The sequence below is a fragment of the Gymnodraco acuticeps genome, unplaced genomic scaffold, assembly GCF_902827175.1.
Source record: "Gymnodraco acuticeps unplaced genomic scaffold, fGymAcu1.1, whole genome shotgun sequence".
Lineage (NCBI taxonomy): Eukaryota > Metazoa > Chordata > Actinopteri > Perciformes > Bathydraconidae > Gymnodraco > Gymnodraco acuticeps.
This window is the reverse complement of record NW_022989799.1, coordinates 5595315-5614412: the sequence shown is the minus strand read 5'-3', so window position 1 is coordinate 5614412 and position 19098 is coordinate 5595315. Positions and strand designations below refer to the sequence as shown.

At 38.7% G+C, this 19098-nt stretch overlaps 2 protein-coding genes across 3 annotated transcripts in view; both read left to right on the top strand.

Annotated features, from left to right (window-relative positions):
• slc24a3 (solute carrier family 24 member 3) overlaps nt 1-6841 on the top strand; it is a 118808-nt gene extending 111967 nt beyond the window's left edge. The window contains exons 12-17 of the mRNA XM_034224157.1: nt 567-807; nt 1506-1672; nt 1962-2076; nt 3106-3218; nt 4347-4412; nt 4885-6841. Coding sequence (XP_034080048.1) covers nt 567-807; nt 1506-1672; nt 1962-2076; nt 3106-3218; nt 4347-4412; nt 4885-5034 — 852 coding nt within the window. The 3' untranslated portion in view covers nt 5035-6841. The remainder of the gene's footprint in view (nt 1-566; nt 808-1505; nt 1673-1961; nt 2077-3105; nt 3219-4346; nt 4413-4884) is intronic.
• Nucleotides 6842-13175: 6334 nt separating this feature from the next.
• si:dkey-187a12.4 lies at nt 13176-17637 on the top strand. 2 transcript variants are annotated; one of them, XM_034222894.1, is made up of 5 exons: nt 13176-13586; nt 14433-14659; nt 14761-14920; nt 15645-15848; nt 17598-17637. In XM_034222894.1, the coding sequence occupies exons 1-4, from the start codon at nt 13310-13312 to the stop codon at nt 15827-15829; spliced, it is 849 nt and encodes a 282-aa protein (XP_034078785.1). In that variant the 5' UTR covers nt 13176-13309; the 3' UTR covers nt 15830-15848; nt 17598-17637. The 2 variants fall into 2 exon arrangements, with proteins under 2 accessions (XP_034078785.1, XP_034078780.1); XM_034222889.1 differs by lacking the exon at nt 17598-17637 and having other exon boundaries at nt 15645-16663.
• Nucleotides 17638-19098: the final 1461 nt, after the last annotated feature.

Below are 19098 nucleotides of genomic sequence, written 5' to 3'. Positions count from 1 at the left end.
GGAAATGTTCAAATTCGGCTGTGATCGTAGCAACATCGGGCCATTCGTGAGGGCATCTAAGCCATCGTATGACTGCCGGTGGAGTTTCTCAGGCTCCGGCAGCAACTATCGCTTGTTACAACACTTTTTAAAAGTTTATAACTGAGATGTAAACAAATAAACTCTTTTGAAGTTTCATTTTCAATATAAACACAATAAAGAGATCAGTTTTTTGAGCTTTTATGAGCTTTTAAGCTAATTTTTACAATTTTCTTTGTTAATTGGTAAAGAGGACATAAATTGAAAATAATACTGTGTGTGTGTGTGTGTGTGTGTGTGTGTGTGTGTGTGTGTGTGTGTGTGTGTGTGTGTGTGTGTGTGTGTGTGTGTGTGTGTGTGTGTGTGTGTGTGTGTGTGTGTGTGTGTGTGTGTGTGTGTGTGTGTGTGTGTGTGTGTGTGTGTGTGTGTGTGTGTGTGTGTGTGTGTGTGTGTGTGTGTGTGTGTGTGTGTGTGTGTGTGTGTGTGTGTGTGTGTGTGTGTGTGTGTGTGTGTGTGTGTGTGTGTGTGTGTGTGTGTGTGTGTAACAGAGGCAGCGTCTAATCCACTCACGGACTTTGACCAATGGTGACTCAGATGTTCAAGTGAAAGGAGGAAGTAGGCGGGGCATAGAGAATGGGATGTCCGGACCTGAGAGGGGGATCGCCGTTCGCCGCGAGGACCGAGAGGCGGGTAACGAGACGGACAACGAGGACAACGAGAACAATGAGAACGATGAAGAGGAAGAAGAAGAGGATGGAGGGGGGCCCTTTGTACCCTTCCAGTGCCCAGGTACCTGCTGGAGATGGATCTGTGGGCACTGTGTTTACGCAAATTATCTATTGTCACTTGTGTTTAAAGAAATACTTTTTTGGAAAACCCTGATTTGCACACATTTTAAAAAGGTTGAGTGCAAAACACTGGACACATTCTCACACTCAACGATGGCCATCTTGGTTATGTGACGGAAGCTTCACAACCAGTTGAACTATACATATATAGTCATGCATATGTTTTTTATTCACTATATAAGTAACGTACTTACATCACTATTCTGGTGTTGAAAAGAAAACACGGTTAATTGATGATTTGGTATCGCTAATGTTAGTAACTAGCTAGCTATCCAACTGCAGCAATAAAAAGTTAAATACAAAATATAAAGAGTTATTTGAACATAAAAAGTTAACATAAAATGTCCAATAAATGATCAAATACAAATAACTGAACGTGCAATAAAACATTGTAAGTAAAAAAAAAAGTGAAATGTTTAATAAAAGATAAACATTTTTGAATAAAAACAGAAATATAAAAATGTAAATGTTGACATTGTACTACAACATGTAACATCTATATTACAATATACGTACATGAGATAACATTGTCCTAATACGGTAGTAGTATGAGAGAGCATGATCATCTTTTTATCAGTCTGTTGATCCTTCCTCCCTCTTCATCAGTGTATATATCTCGTGTTTCTTGTGTGTTTGCAGCGGGGGGGTTCAACAAGCTGAAGTGGCTGGTGGCCTGGCCTCTCTGCCTGCTGCTGTACTTCACCGTCCCCAACTGCTCCACGCCTCGCTGGGACAACTACTTCATGCTGTCCTTCTTCTGCTCCACCCTGTGGATCGCTGGCTTCTCCTACATCATGGTCTGGATGGTGAGAGACTGGGGGGGGGAATTGAGGGGGAGGCACATTGGTAGAAATGTAGATTAAAAAAACTAATGATTTAAATAAATAGCCACATGTTCATCCTGGCAAGCTGATGTACATAGACAATTTACAGAACTCTCTTTCTCATTCTAAGTAAATGGGGGTTAGGGTTAGAAATAGTACTTGTAGTACCACTGTTTGGCCACTGCGAAAACCTGCTTTGATTTGGATTTCAAAATAGAAAAACAAATACCTGCCAAAATACAGGCAGTAATATTCTGTCTTCCTCTGTCAGGTGACAGTGATCGGCTTCACACTCGGTATCCCGGACGTCATCATGGGCATCACCTTCCTGGCAGCCGGCACCAGCGTCCCTGATTGCATGGCCAGCCTTATAGTGGCACGACAAGGTAAACACACACACACACACACACACACACACACACACACACACACACACACACACACACACACACACACACACACACACACATACACACACACACAAATAACAGGTTACAAAACTGTCATTTAGCACAAACACACACACAAACAGCTCATTGAAGCCAAACAACAGAATCAAAGTGAATGCAGTATCAAAGAGCCAGAGAGGGAAGAGATGACAGAGACAGAGATGGGTGGGGGGGGAGTGTGAGTGGGGGGGGCTTTTCCACTGTCCCCCTTCCATCCCTGTGGCGAGGCTGTAAAAGAAAGGGGGGGTGCTGAGAGCAGACAGCCTGACAGGGTCCCTTCCTCCATCCTTTCATCTGTATTTATTCTTGCTCCTGTTATCAAATATTTAAACTGTGTGGGGGGGGGATTGAGGTTTGGGGATGGGTCTTGCTCGCAGATCCACTGATGTCACACGTATCAAGCCACCTATGTCCGAACCTGACACATCCCAGTGTAAACCATAAAAGTCGTAATGAAGTTAAAATGCCTTAAATGATAAGAAAATGACTTGTTCTTGCTTGTTTAAATGTTTTTCTGGGAACTTCAATTGTAATCTCAGAATTGTGATTTATTTCTCAGAATTCTGAGATTTTCTTAGAAATGCATCTCTTAATAACCCTAACACCAAACCCGAAAATAAATCACTTTACGTCAGAACTCAACAATTTCCAAAATTGGGATCAATAAAGTATATATGATCTAATCTCAATAAAAAATGTGGAGATCATTATTTTTCGTAAGTATGTGAAACAGGTTAAATGTAAAATTGTTGATCTGTGATCTACAAAATATTCTGAATCTAGCATCCTCAGATCGATTGCTTCTGTCTCCATCCACATATCCGGGGAACGTGGGGTATTCTTCTCATTAGTGTAAAGTTCTTGAGGAAACAACAGTTTATACTCACGTGATTATTTCTCCCCATATATCAGAGGTGAAACACATCTCGGTAACTCTCTCTCCGTTTCTTTCTATCTTATTTTCAGGAATGGGAGACATGGCTGTGTCCAACTCCATCGGCAGTAACGTGTTCGACATCCTGGTGGGGCTCGGGCTCCCCTGGTCCGTGAAGACCCTCGCTATCAACTACGGCTCTGATGTAAGTAACACACTCCCCAATGTACCTCAAACCCCCTCTTCTCAAGGTCAAACCTGAACTATTCACAGCAATACAGGTGATGGCAATGTTCAGAATTCATCAACACTAAAGTTGGTGCTTCTTCTAACTTTAGATAACCATCAAAATAGTATTTAGCCTAAATTAAAGTCATTAAGTGGAGTGTCTGTACATCCAAGGCTAGTTTACTTTTCATGATGTAACATAACACCTTTCAGTTACCCACAGCATGACAGCACTACTCAAAACATATATTTACTAGATGGAAATAACAACAATACATTGGGGTGACAAAAGTCTACTTGTTTGTGTAACCCTGTCAACAGGGACGTGCACAAATGTTGGAGCAGTTTCTCAGTAAAGAGAAAACATGATAACAAGAACAAAATGCTATGCAGCTATCTGCAACAAATGACTGATAACAAATACCAAATTGAAAATGAGAAAACAAAAAGCAAGAGAATTGCTGAGTAACTGGTTTGTTTATAAAAGCATCTGGGTTATGCACCACCACAAAAAATGAAAACAAAGACAATTAATTGGTATAGAAATTAGCTGTTGTTATTCATACATGTTTCCAAAAATAATTAATAGTTAACAAAAGCATAAATCATTAGGATTTCAGACGATGTTATCAGTATCCTGAGTTGTTACTGAAGTGCACTCTTTTTGCTTCTCACAACTGCACAGACCTTGCATTCTGTAGGTATACATACTTTTTTTTTTATTGAACAGTACATTAATGTCCATAACTTGTGAAACATTGGAAAAATGGTACGGTTAACTCAGGATTGTACCCAGACTTCACTGGAATTAATTCATTTTGCAGCAAAATGGAATAATATAACAACAACAAAAATTCCAGGCTACCACGATTTTAGGGCCAAAAGTGAAAAATGTATTGAGTTCTGATCAAAAATGATAATTTTTAAAGTCATAATCCTGCAAAAAAGGTAGAATTCAGATGAGTCAGCACTCCAATTAATAGTAGTCATAGATTTTCTTTTTACCATTATGAAATGTATGAGAGGATCAAACTTTCTGTCACTTTCCTTCCGTGTTCGTTCTAATAGTAATAGTATTAATGTCTCACACATTATCTTTTTGCAGATCAAAATCAACAGCAAAGGTCTGATCTTCTCCGTGGGGCTCCTGCTGGCCTCTGTGTTCATGACTGTGAGTGACAGCACGTCTCATCACATACCTCCGATACCCCTTTTCCACTGAGAGTTCCGTTCTAGTTCCGAGCCGCGCTGGTTTGGTTCACAGTTAGTTCAACTTGGAAACAAGTTAAGATCCAATTTGCTTTTCCACCGACCAGCGCCTGAGAAGAGCCACGTCATGACGTCACGTTTATGTTGATCCCCAGCCTTTGACTGATATGGCTCTTGATTTTTGGTGCTGGCCGAGCAATTAGTTGGCCCCACATTCATCCAGTTAGCAGGCCAGAGAGCCGGCGTTGCTGCAGTGTAAACACAAAAAACTGGTTTGAAATGGGGCACCGGCTTCAAACTGTCCCTGGAACTGCCTCGGCGGGAAAGGGATATAATAGAGTTCTGATTTCCGTCCATGTGTTTGTTTCATCAGCCCATTGATCTGTTAATCTGCCTTTTAATCCCCCCCCCCATCTGTGTCTATCTCTGTCCAGGTCCTGGGAGTTCACCTCAACAAGTGGACTCTGGACAAGCGCCTGGGTTTCACGTGTCTCCTCCTCTACTCCGTCTTCCTGTGTGTCTCCTGCCTTATCGAGTACAATATCTTCACCTTCGTCAACCTGCCAACCTGCCGTGACGATTAACACACACACAGACAAGTGCACACATATATACTATATAAATGGTGTTTGCAAAGAATTCCTACACATTCCGACGATAGAATTAGACCCAGAAGGTATAATTCTTAATATATTTAACAGCGAGAATGATTTGCAAATACCATTTAAAACGCACTCACTTACCTGCTTTTATGAGAAGATGTCCCACTCTGCTTCTTTTTTTTTGATGGCTGTTATCTGCTGTGTCGGCTAGTTTTCGGGGCAGAGATAGAAATGACTGACGTGCCCTCACACAGGACAGAACTGAGGACAGGAGTCACCACTACTGCTTGCTCCTGACTTGAGGACCTTTATTTTGAAACTCCCTGTATTTAGGTGTGAAAGTAGTCATGTTTACTAGCTGCTAACCTTTCCTGAGAGGAAAGGTGGGTCTTTTAGATCTACTAGTGGAGAGTAATAATTATAAAAGCAATGATGTAAATAGGTGGGAGGGTGTAGATTAGCGCTGTGGTTCAGATAACGTTTTTAAAACACAGTTAAGAGTGCAAATCTTCAGGCAAAGAACAGACAATGGTAAGCAGATGGGCCCGATTTTCAAACACCATTATCTTAAGACTATTTTAGATTTCCAACATGTGGACATTATTAAGTATTTTTAGTGAAACATTTTAAGAAACACAACCCCCACACAGAATCAGGGCATTATCAAAAAATATTCAAAAAGAACCCCTCAGCGTATTTTAATTCAAGCGGTTAGGTCAAAAACGAACCCTGTACCTCCTCATGGTTCTGTTTTCATGCTTTACAAATGTTAGTCTGTTTGGCCAATCATTGGAAATGTCAGAGACATTTTCAGGAAACGTTGCCAATCACAGGTGATTCCCAGCATAGGGAACAGCTACCTGCAAAAAGACGAAAAGCAGGAAGACAATAAGTGCTTCAGAGATGCATACGGAAGATGATTGGGGCAATTATTTTTGAGATCTGGCCAAAAGTAAAATTGCTTTTGAGTTCTGATAAAAAAGTCAGAATTCTGACTTTCTTTTTCAGAGGTCTGCACTGTGATCTCAGAACTAAAAAAAAACATAAATGTTGCCGGATCCAAAAAGAAAATTCACATGTGGCCCTTATCAACTTCCGTAGGTTGGTAAAAGAATGAATGAATACCAACATTGACTCTCCATCTCTCTACAGATCTCTACAGTACCTTTACCTTCTTTGAGATCATGTTGCAGCACAGTTACGATTGTGTCCACATGGGTTTTTGGCGGAAAGGCGCCTCCTCGCAGAGTTCCATCAAACTAACGCTCCTAACCTTTTTCATTGATGCTATGACAATGATTTATTGGCAATGTATCACCGCTTTTTTATGGCAGAATAGCATCTACCTTTTGGATTGTATTGTCTGTTTTCAGCTACTTTATATTAGTTTGATTTGATTGTTTTTTCACCACACTAAAAGATGCTAGCTCTCACACTTTGTATGAATGAGCTGCACCGCTCAGTCTGACAGCCGTAGAGGAAGATCTGCGCTCAGCGAAAAAAGTACAAGGGTCCGCCAGACTGATCGGTTCAAACAAACAGGCTTTTAGTCTTTGTTGTAATAGTTTCCGTCTGAGAGACACGGTCAAAAACAAGCTTCTCCTCTAATTTACCGTGACATCACCTACGCTTGTCCGACAAAAAGCGTAGGAAAAAAGACGCTAGGTGCAACGCTGTTTCTCAAGGTGGCTGCATGAAAAGCATAAGCTCTCTCCTCATTGGAAACGATTGAAAAAAGATGCTGCCGCTCAAAAAAAGCACTATGTGGACACAAGCCGTTAGCCGCTAGCAGTTGGCCGCTAGCAGTTGGCCGCTAGCAGTTGGCCGCTAGCAGTTGGCCGCTAGCAGTTAGCAGCGTACAATAGCATATTGTTCTCTGTATCTTTGCCTTTTTCTGGAGAACAAAATAACCTAAAGTCACATTTTTGTCCAATAATGCCCACATTTAATTTCCTCCTCAAGCTTTACCATCAATAGCATCATAGTTGTAGCTCCTATATTTTGTACTGGGAATGAAATAGCTTTAAGGGGAGATTCTTCTTTATCTTCTGTAAATAGACCACCTCTGTAAATACCCCTAGATGTCATATTTATTATTTATTCATGTCATTCGCACATTTCCCCTCTGGAGGTCACAAAGCACCCGGGCAGGTTTTATTTATGGACCCAGTTGGCTGGAACCACTCGTGTTCGAACAAGCACAATTTCCTCGAAAAGGTATTTTGTCTTGTTGATTTTATCAATGACTTTTATGTTGTATGTGTGGATGTTAAAAAAAAGAAATCAAACTTGCACTGAAGAGCTTAAACTAGGAGACTTTAAGTGTTTCTCCTGATGTGTGCTGATTATAAGGATGGCATCCTTGTAAAATGAAGCAGGTTTTTATGAAAGAATTATGATTTTTAGAGAAGTAAATGTTTTGGGAGATTGTTGCGGAGAAGTGTCGTAGTTTGCGCTGCCACCTAGGGACAGAAACGATGAACTGCTGCTTTTTTTCTCTTCTGGAAGACACCGACCAAATAGACTGAAAACAGTGGTGGCATTATTTCAAACAGGTCGCACGAGGTACTTCCTCTGCGGTGAATTTCCTGCTACACTCGTGAGGTAAAGGTGCAATACCAAGCATCAGGACTTCTATTCCAGCTCTAATACTCAAAGGTTGAGCGTTCGACTTTATTTTTATCCAGGAGTTCTTTGTATTTTGTAACGCCTAATGTCTAGATTTGTCCAGATTTGGTAGGTTTGTGGTAAAATTGAGATAAATATTCCTACTAGTTTTTTGGAGCATGTACAATGTGGTTCGTGAAACCCTACGGAGGATTTGTATTCAACTACTGGAGTCACACTATTCCTCAAAGGCTTCCAGCACAGAAATGAACTCTTCATCGGTCAGATTCATCAAAATGTCAGCTTTCCTCTATTTTTTGTTTTTTTTGTTTAATGGAAGACAATTGCTAAAAAAAAGTCTGATTTGTTTCAGGGAAATGTTTAATTTATTGACGAGTATTATCAAATATAAGATCTGAGAAATATTGTCTTTCGAATGTACAAATAATTTATGTTTGTTGTCAATATATCATATATCACATTTATTTATACAGAGGCCAGAGTGCTATGAACGGAAAACAGGGTTTACGTGTGTTGCGAATCTTATGTAATGCAATAACTATGAGCTTATGTGTAAATATGCCACTTTAATGATCAAAGACACATTAGTTTAACATGATGTCTGTGAATATGTGACTCTGTAACAGCATTCCTAACAAAGTTATTTATCAATGACTATACACACAATCACAGCAGGACTGTTATTAACATATGGAGCCCTACAACTCTTATCATGGTCAGTTCTTCCACACTGTATTATCAAATAATAATGGGACACGGATTTATTTAAGTTATTCTCAAATACTGTTGATTCTGGTTATAAAGTAGCCTGAAGCTAGATTTTGAACTTTTGAACTTTTGAACTAATTTCCCATTTGTTCTAATTATTTATTTGAAAGTTACTCTGAAATATCAATTTAATCTGGTGCTATTTATAGTGAAAGAGAATATTCTGAGATGGTATACAAAGTTTCATTTATTTGAAAAAGTTTTGTTGAGTTTATAGAGATATCTATATCTGAAACAGCCCATTTCTGCCAGAAAAAGGATGAACATTAAATGTTGCAAAAATCAAATGAGATGCTGAGTCAAAAGTCTGATTAGATCATTCAAAAATGATGAGGTAGTCACAGGCAAGTCAACCTTTTGATGCATGATGCAATACTCGTTTAAAATTATGAATATATATTTTAATATATAAACATTGTTGACTTGCATTCTTTGGGTTTAAGTTAGTATGTCATCATTAAGCCTTTCTTTCTACATCTCATCTCAAGTCACATTTTGAAGTTAAATAATGATATTACTTTCTTAAAATGTTGACTCATAATTATGTATTACGTTATTTCAGATAATAACTAGATATGTTTTTGAATTATCATGACTTCTGGTTTCAAATATGCCTCGCATTAATACCCTTAAAGATCTTCTGATATGAAGGAAAAATATGACACACATTCATTCAATCCAAGTGAGTTATACTTTATAATAGAGTGGTGCAGGAATGAGTCCTAAAACCCTGAATTGAGTTAGCATTTTACCATTTGTGGGTCCCTCGCCTCAAAGTCAATGTTTTTTTTAACCAGTTTTTTGGTGAGAAGCCTGAAATAAGATCTGTTGTTAACACGAGCTGAAGAGATTGTCATGTTTAGTTCTCGGACATAAAATACGTCAGTAATACCCCACTTGTGAATGTCCGAAGCTTTTATGTGTTATCAAAATGGCGGTTGCTCACAAGTGGATTAATAAACTACTAAACGTCATCACACCAAATATTAGCCACATTTAGCTTAGCGGTGGTGACGCGCAACCATTTGACCATGATGTAGTTAGTTTATAGCATTACGTTAGCTTTTCATTACTGCAGATTGAATTCATGCTTCAGAAATCACAAAGTGATAATATGTGGAAATGATCCTGCTGAACAAAGTATCATGAACATGTGTTGGCCAAAGATCGTTTTTTTAAATATTCCAAAATACAATGTTTAAGTCCAATTGCTTTTTGTCAAGGGAGCCTTTTGCGATGCAAACACCCGGGTCGGCCTACAAAAAGACATCATCAGTGCACCACTCGATAGGCATCATATTATGTTCTGAAGACATGGGACCAATAAAATAAAGTATATCTCTTTCGAAACCAATAATGCTGATGACTGTTCAAAGTTTAGTTTCAAGACAGTCTGTGTTTTAATTTAAATCAAGCAGCGGATCTTTAAGCATGTAGCATTCCTTGCTATTCAGCTATATTAACAGATGTTCACTCTATATCAGTGTTTCTCAAACTTTTTCATACCAAGGACCACTTAACCAATAATAAAACACTCGCGGACCACCTAACTCCACAAATATCCCAAAACACATCGTTTTTCTAGAACAGATTATAAATCGCCTGAAAATGGTACAAACAAGTGGCAACATGTGTGACGAAGGTGTTGCCCTGGGCTTTATCATGCAATAGAAAGTGAAACTTAAGCTCCTTCCATTGCGGAGATATTCCCGCGAGAGTGCGGAAAACTTAAATGTATTTATTTATTTCAAATGTGAAATGTTACCAATATACTCACGGACCACTAGGGGGCGCTCACGGACCACCAGTAGTCCGCGGACCACACTTTGAGAAGCACTGCAGTCTATATGATACACTACTCTGGCTGAAACAACACTTGGTACAAGGCATCATCATTCGTTCATGTTTTGAAGTATTTTCAGTACACCACAGGGCATTTTTTCAGAAATATCTGTATCACGCACTTTACCATTTAACAATTGATGGTACAGATGATTTAGTGGAATACATTCTGTGCTGCTATTCACTGTTTGTACCTGAACATAGGGTCTTTGAAAAACCAACCAAACTACTACATTTTGAAAAGAGGTGTCTTGTGAGATTTCTTAATAATGTTGTGATATTCACATTGGTGATATTGCTGATGTACATACTGTATATAGATAGGTGTAAATGTATTTATATATTTTTTGTCTCAACCTGTATATCTGTTGAATATATTTTCATAGATCCTAGGTGCCCTTTGTACCCCCCTTTGATGTGTTTGAGACCTCTGAAGATATTGTCCTTTGTTTACTCGCATGGAGATATTTCAATATGATAAATAATTTAAAGTAAATCTTAATGTATATTGGGATGAGGGTTCAACACGTTTTTTAGATGGCACTGGATTTAGTTTGAACTGGATATCCTAGATGACTGCATGCTGTTGCTAGTACGGGATGTAAGAGATAGAGTGTGAGTGTTTGCAGACGATACGTTTCTCTGGATCTAAGCTTTACCTCTTCATACACAAGAAAACTTTTCAACATAGGTTTACTTTGTGTTTAGATGTTTTAAATGTAATTTTGAGAGATTATTGTGCTACCTTAGCATTAATAAAGTGGTCTTTGCTTAAGGAAACACAAGCCTTGTCCTGTGGTACGTTTTTATTGGATATACAAACTCACACATGCATGCAAAAATTCCTTTAAAGGACTGACAAGTACCTCTTGTATTGTCACTTAACGGTAATGTATACTTGCACACACTCCCTGTTTAAGTGTATACTTTCGCTTTACCTTGTCATAGTTTTTCTCTTTGCAGATATCCCATAGATATACGAATGTGGAGCTTTTGATGTACAGTCATAAGAGTTGGGAGGGTTACTTTAAAAAAAAAAATCTGTAACAATTACCCGTAAAAAAGTGTTTAAAAAAATAATAATTGTACTTTCCGTTACTTTCGGATGTGGATACCTCAATATCAAATGCAATGAAAAAAGGAAAAGAAAAATCTGTTGTTTTTTTTACCAAAGTGAACACAACAGAACAGTGTGCCCTTAGAAAAGAAGAAACCAAGATATTGAAGATCAGAAATGTGTGCTCAGAGATTTTATTTATAGTAAAGCTGCCTTTCATTCAGCATATTCAGGCAGCAGCCTATACACCAACACTGAAACACATGAACACATACTACAGTTTGAAAAAGCAGAAATAATATCTGAGCAGACAGAAAATGCTCCGTTTTAGTTTAATACAGTTAAGCTCACACACACTATTTTATGAACATATAGGTTCACATACTGAATTAACAACAGAACAAATGAAGCAAAGAAAGTGAAAGCCATAAAGCAGATTCAGGCAGTAGGCGTACTGTATAGATTCTCTCTTAAAGTGTTAGCCTACAGAACAGTACAGCTGACAGAGAAGAGACAACATCTGATCCTTTAAAACAAACATGCTCTTTTTTTAGTAACATTGTAATCCTGATAGTTATCCCCAGTTGTTTTAATTTAAAAGTATTCTGATTACGTATTTTTTGTTTATGTAACTGTAAGAGAATACAGCTATCTTTTCTGTATCCTTATTACATATTCCCATTACATATAATCCGTTACTCTCCAAGCCTGAAAGTCATTAGGATACATCATTGATGCACCATGAAGGTCATTACCAACTAATCCATCATCAATAAACTGTTAACCAATTGAACTACTTTCATTGCATTATTAAGAGAAGAATACTGTATACTCTTGGTCTTATACTTTTATATGTATAGCTTATATTACCTCAATATAATTATAACTTTTCGTTATTTTCTCCAATAAATACTTTTTTGTTATTTTAACTGCTGGTCATTTTCAGCATTTTTTTAAAAAAAATTTTTAATCTAAATGACAAAATGTTTAATTTGGGAGACATTTTTTCAGTGCTTTGTAGAATAAAATGAAAACGTTTACTCAACTACATACCTATAAATAGTCAAAAATTAAGAAACTAAAGAGTTACATACACACCATTCTGCTAGTAGTTTTTATTGGGTTTTATTTGGTTGCCAGCCTAATTTATTTATGTAATGCAAACATATCAATAATCCTACACTGAAAATACAAAATGATTTCTCCCAAAACTCATCAAAATGTTACTGATTGCATTTTGTGCTTTAATACTGCCATCTAGTGGGCATTTAGGTGAACTTCAATTATTCGATTCCCATCCATAACTCTAATTGTTATAATGTTTTGTCACTTTAGACATTCACATGATATACCTCTAGTTCTAAATTGGGTAGTAAAATGTATCACATCCCGTTGAATAACATTTCTGTAGATTAATCCCTGGTTTATTCACACACATATTCATTGAAAAATGCAGAGCCAGGCAACAGAAATTAATTGGACCCAACCAAGTGCACAATTGGGAAGGGGTGGGAGGAGGTCACAATGGTTTTCCTTGACAAACGGAAGTAAATATAAAATAAATAGTAAAAAACAAAGGGTTCATAAAATAAAACAAACTGCATATATTCCTCGGAGAAGACACCACATTCCCCGGAGATGTAGACTACACTCTCAAAGGTTTAGTACGGATTATTTCTCTCTTTTGCCGTGTGTACGTAGGCTACTATGATAAAAGGAACTTGTTGCTGTGCACTGGTCTCACAAAACTACAACTGTACGTTTTGGTCCAATCTGCGTTACTGTTGCCTTATGGGAAACGTAGTTCGGTAGCCGCTCCCAATGTTCTTTCAACATTTGGGTGACGTTTGTGCAACGTGGTATTGGAAATTCCTCAACTTCCGCTTCTCTTGAGTGAAGAGCGTCAAGAAACGTTATTGAACGGTTTGGAAAAGGTTTTGGGAACGTATGAGAAAAAGTTAAATGGAGCACGATAATGGGGATAACCACAACTGGCCGGTGCAACGACGAGAGCAGGGTTTGGTGAACAAACATATGGCAGACATTGCTCGGGAGAGCCTCCAGCAGAGGCTGTGTGCCGGGGAGATGCACAGTCTGACCGAACGAGGCTCCAGACGCTCAGGGGAAGAGTTCACAGACGAACCCCGGCGAAGGGACGTTAGTTTCGGGGAAGAGCCGCCGCTTTCCACCGCCTGTAGCTCCGGAGCTGACAAGTTACTATCTGCCCCCCCATCCACAGGTAGACGGTCATTCACTGCGAATTGCGAAACCCTGGAATAGTTTTGTGTTGTCTATCCGTGATACTGCAAGTGCACGTGAACGTGTGTGCTTTGAAGTATTTATGGCAACGATTTATTTTATCCTCAAAATACTATTTCTGCTATTCTTTTATAAATGTGCTGTATTTCAGGGTGTAATACATTTGATATTTAAGGTTAACTGTATTATATTCACAATACATTCTATTTATTTGATATTGTTATTGATGGTTTCATTTTGGTTTGTTTTGCTAGTAGTATTCCTATCTGGGGATATGTACAAATGTTGATATTAATATTTGGAACTTATTTATTTCATTCACAGACGTACGCCCTTAAAAAAGCATATAGTAAATAACATTGAATTGATGCTCACCAAAATCATACATTTCATAAATGTATACTGAAGGTCGTGCTTTGACAGAAATTATGAGATGGATAGATTGAGATAATTAATTGAAGACTGAAGAGATGTGATCAATAATATCTTCGAGACTATCATTTCCAGAGCAGTAAAAGTGTTAATGCCTAGAAATGTAATAAAATATATATGTTAACAAATATCCAGTGACAATGTAACACAAATGTTATATAATATGTTCTGAGCATTAAATAAGAATTCTTTTTTTTGTATTCATACTGTTTTGCTCAGAATTCTGACTTTTTTTTCAAAACATTCAGAGTTTAATCTCAGACTCTCATTTGGCCCCAGTGGCGTATCACTCCAACAATCAGTGGGAAAGCAAACAGGTTAACTAGCATTGAACTCGAACAGTACTCATATAGGTGGAAAAGAGGTCAACTTCTCTCCAACTCTCTTTCTCTAGAGACTGCTGCTCAAGGGAAGATCATCGCCCTGCTGGTGGAAATCAAAGAGGAGCAGCAGAGGCAGTGGGCGGTGCTGAAGGATCTTCAGGCCAGACTGCCGGGTCAGAGCATCAACGAGGAGGAGGAGGACGTGGAGGATCTGGACATGGATCTCCCCCTGAGGACCCTGGAGCAGCTGGATGAGATGGAGAGGCAGCTGGAAGAGACAGGAAGTCAAAAGAGAATGGTAGTTCAAATGACATGTACTGTGATGCTCAATAATCCTGGTACTTTGCTGTGTGAATGCTCAGGGCCTTCTGTTACGTTGACGTCTTGTCCTAATTTAAGGTTTCGTACCTGTCACGGATGGGCGGGGCTACGGTTGACGACGCGGTGAGACGTCTGATGCAGTCTGTGCTTACATTCGCTGTCGGCTCTGAGCTCAACTGGGTGGGCCGAGGCCGGAAGAGAAGCTTCAGGAACACTCGCCTCCAGGGAGTGCTCTTCTGTAAGTAGGCATTGCTACCTGAATCTACTTAAAGAGGCCCTGTTATGCTTCTTCTCCTGTCCTGTCCTGTACAGGTTTTTGTGAATATTACTGGTCTGCAAAGGCTAAAATCCCAAAGTTCCATTCAGAGGGAGTTTCTCTCCCACACACTCCCCCCGCCTGAAAGGCCTCCACTGGTAACCGTTGTTTATTACCATAACATAGTGACAGACTATGGGTGAAGAGACTACATTTTCGCAAATGTCTCAATTTAACGAGAGGTTTGCCACCTTTTTATGTGGATGTCCAACCAGGTCTAATAGTAAAGGAAGGTAATTAAACAACACATTCTTCAGTTTGTGCTTTTATCCAACAATGAAAATGGCATTCCAAAATATGAGTACCAAAATTGTTATGGACTAGGATATATTTAAAAGTATCCTGGCTCATAATATTCATATTATATATATATATATATGAAGTGACATAGAAACGACAAAAGTGAGCCCGAAATTGCTACAATGCAACTCATGTCTGGGTTAAGCACTCATTCATACACTGTCAATAGCAATCTTATAGCCAAATCCTCTTAGTTTCAACTGACATGTTTTATTATTTGGATTATTAAGCAGGTATGGTTTGTAGTGTCTTTATCTGAAAGTAAATATATGGAGAATGATGTAATGATGGTTAATAAATAACACTGATCTGTGTACAAAGGTTAATTTCTAGCTTCTCCTTTTAGGTGCTCTGAAACGCACACCGGTGGGTAAAGAAGCCACACACCATCAGTATGCTGACGTGGTGAAGAAGTGGCTACGCTTTGCTCCGTTCAGACAGGGGGGGGGCGGGCGGCGCTGCTACAGAGCCCCTGTGGAGTTTGCAGATTCTGAGGAAACAGACAATTCTAACCAAAGCTCGACACGATGACATTTATCTCACTTATCAGGTATCACACAAGTTTCAGAATGAGGCATTCACATGTTGAAAAAATAAATGTGCATGAAAAGGTTGTTGTTATAATAATAATAATGATGATATTATTATGTTCAAGACACAGCACACTGTACACTTCTGGAATGTGTTGCTAATAGTGCAAATATGTCCTTTTAAAGAGCCTAAGAGCAGACAATCTCAGTGAGCTGTGTTGGAAAAAGAAACCTGGCACTGGTGAAGAACTTGAAAATATAAATATTTGATGACACTATTGTAAGTCAAAGTCAACTTTAATGTCAATCTTACTCAGTTTGTGTTTACAGACAGAGAGATCGAAATGACATTTCCAACATTCCCGAATATAAAAATTATACAATATACAGATATGTATACAATATGTATATCCTATATACACAATCAACAGACACATTTACACATATGCACACATTAAGATAAAAAACACAACAATCAATATTAATATATACAAAATAATCGTCACTTCAATATCAATATCTTTGGTGCAAGATTGTCCATAGAATGTGCATTTATTGCAGATTTCCCTCAAAAGTATTGTTCAGTGTATCAGTTTACATTGCTTATTAATTGGTACTGCTTTGAAATGAAACTATTATTTACACCAACAATAATGTGCCCTTTTTATAATGTTTTATTTGTGAAGTGCATGTTCACAGTTTGTCTCAAAGTGCTTTAAGTTGAGAGGGGGTTATTTTCTCTCATCCCTATCATCTCCTGCCTTAAAATTAAAGGGTAACATCTGATCAAATGTACAATTGTCAGTAAACTGAAGATGATATTTTACAGACTCCATGACAGTTTCCACGTGTCTCTTTTGGATTTGTTTGTTGTTTTAGCTTTTTCTTCCAACTACAAGGTGGAAAAGTCATGATTTTGTAATAATAATTATATTACATTTTGTTAAGTTTTTTTATATTTAGTATTTGTATTTTTTTCCTCTACATAAATTCAATTTCTTCAACATTTATCCACTTTGATAATAGTTCTAGATTTCAATATAATAAATACGTAAATACAATACATTTAACGACTAATGTTTTCAGTAGTAGAGGTGAAATAATGCTCCCTATTTCTTTAGAGCAGGAGGCTTAAAACAACACATTACATCTTTTAAAATCATCTGAATTGCATGGAACCATTACAATAATCAGATAAATATAATTGTTATAAAATTCACGTGTTTCAAATTGTTATATTTATTTAGCAGTGGGCAGTGGCACTATCACCAACTCACAAATAAAAATAAAAACTTCTATCTCAGTGATGCACGATTGCCCTTTATTAGTTGTGTTTAGGTTTGCTGATTGGTCATCATCATCGTGCTCTTCAAATATAAACTCAGGGGCCGGATCTCATTTCTGGGATTTCCCCTCCTCGACTCCCCATCATCCTCGATTATAGCTCCTCCAGAGAGCCTCCTCGAATCCTCCTTCCTCCGGTAGTGACCCGGAAATACATTTCAGCGCGCCATGTTGAAGGACATCTAATTTCTCTAAATGCACATCGAGGACCGAGCATCGAGGAGGCTCTCTGGAGGAGCTCTGATCGAGGAGACACTGATGGGTCCCCCACGATCCTCCGTGGATGCATTTCCAGCAACAGAGATGTTTCAAGAGAGGCTTCTCAATTATTAAATTTCCCCTCCTCGGTCCTCCGGTAGTGACCCGGAAATGGATTTCAGTGTGCCATGTTGAAGGACATCTCATTTCTCTAAATGCACTTTTAGGACCGAGGATCGAGCGTCGAGGAGGCTCTCTGGAGGAGCTATAACCGAGGATACACTGATGGTTCGTCCACGGATGCATTTCCGGGTACGGTGGCGGCGTGACGCACGGCCGGACTTATCTCAGCCAATGACAGCTCTGCATGCATCCCCTGGATATTATTTTAGAAACTGCTTTCATCGCTTCGCGGTGTTTACAGTGAGAACAGCTGGTGCAGAAAGCAGAGCAGTGTGTAGAATGTATATCACTCAGTATAACAGGCCTACTCTCTTTATGTGCTTTAGTTTAGTAGATATCTACAAACAGAGTCGATATCTTTCTAAAACCATTTAGTGCTTCACATAATAAAATACACAACGGCTGTAGCCTGATTATGCTTTAGGAGCTGTGTGTGTGTGTGTGTGTGTGTGTGTGTGTGTGTGTGTGTGTGTGTGTGTGTGTGTGTGTGTGTGTGCGCGCGCGTGTGTGTGTGTGTGTGTGTGTGTGTGACACGTTCTCACTCCCATCCCGTCACATATTGACAGACGGTCAGGGCCCCTCCCCGTCACTCTATTACGTACAGGGTACCCCTTGGAAGTCAGGCTTCTACGGGCAGGGCGTCCCATATACCTTTATTGCGGACAGTGGACCCCTTGACCGTCAGGCTTCTAGGGGCAGGGCGTCCCATAGACCTTCATAGACCACGTGATCAACAACAATGGCCGACCTTCGTGTTATTCTCGGTGGAAAATGCCTATTTTAAGGTTCATTTGGCCATTAAAATGCGTTTTGATGTCAGTAATATGAGTTTTTATTTCTGATTATTTGTGCAGTGTACATGATGTTTAGTTTGCTAGTTATGACGAAGATTACTTCATGAATATGTTACACATTCATGGTTGCTAACGTTTTTTTGGTGGAAATGTGTTTTTTCACAGCAAAGTCACCCTCTGTACTTGGACTTATTGGGAGAATCTAAAGGCAAGAACATCCCAAATATTCATTTAGGTCTTTATTTTAGACCTTTAGTGTTGCCGTCTGTGAGGAAAATAAATGGGGCTCAGAGCCTCAGGATACTGAAATCTGTATTTTTTAAATCTTTTTTTCCTTCTAATTTGTTATTATTTTCAAAAATAACACACTGTTATTTACTCACCAATAACACACAATTATCCTTTCTTTTATTTATTGGTTTAATTCCATAATCTCGGGCTTTTTTGGCGTCCGTCAGGAACTGAATTTCAAAATAAAAATAACCGGAAACAGACGTAGGCATTTCGAGCGATTACCCAAGATCCTCAGCTACGCTGATTGGATGTTTTAGCCGGAATGCATGCTGGGATTTGGTGTTTATATTATATGAAATCCGGAAAACATTTTAAAAGAATAAAATACTTAATTCCGAGTGCTCTTGCTTTTCTCTTTGAAAGTCATCACATAACGGCATTGTAATACACGGTTCGGCTGCATTACATATTACAGATCTGCCATAGTTCTTTATTTATAGAGCCCTGATGAGAAGAC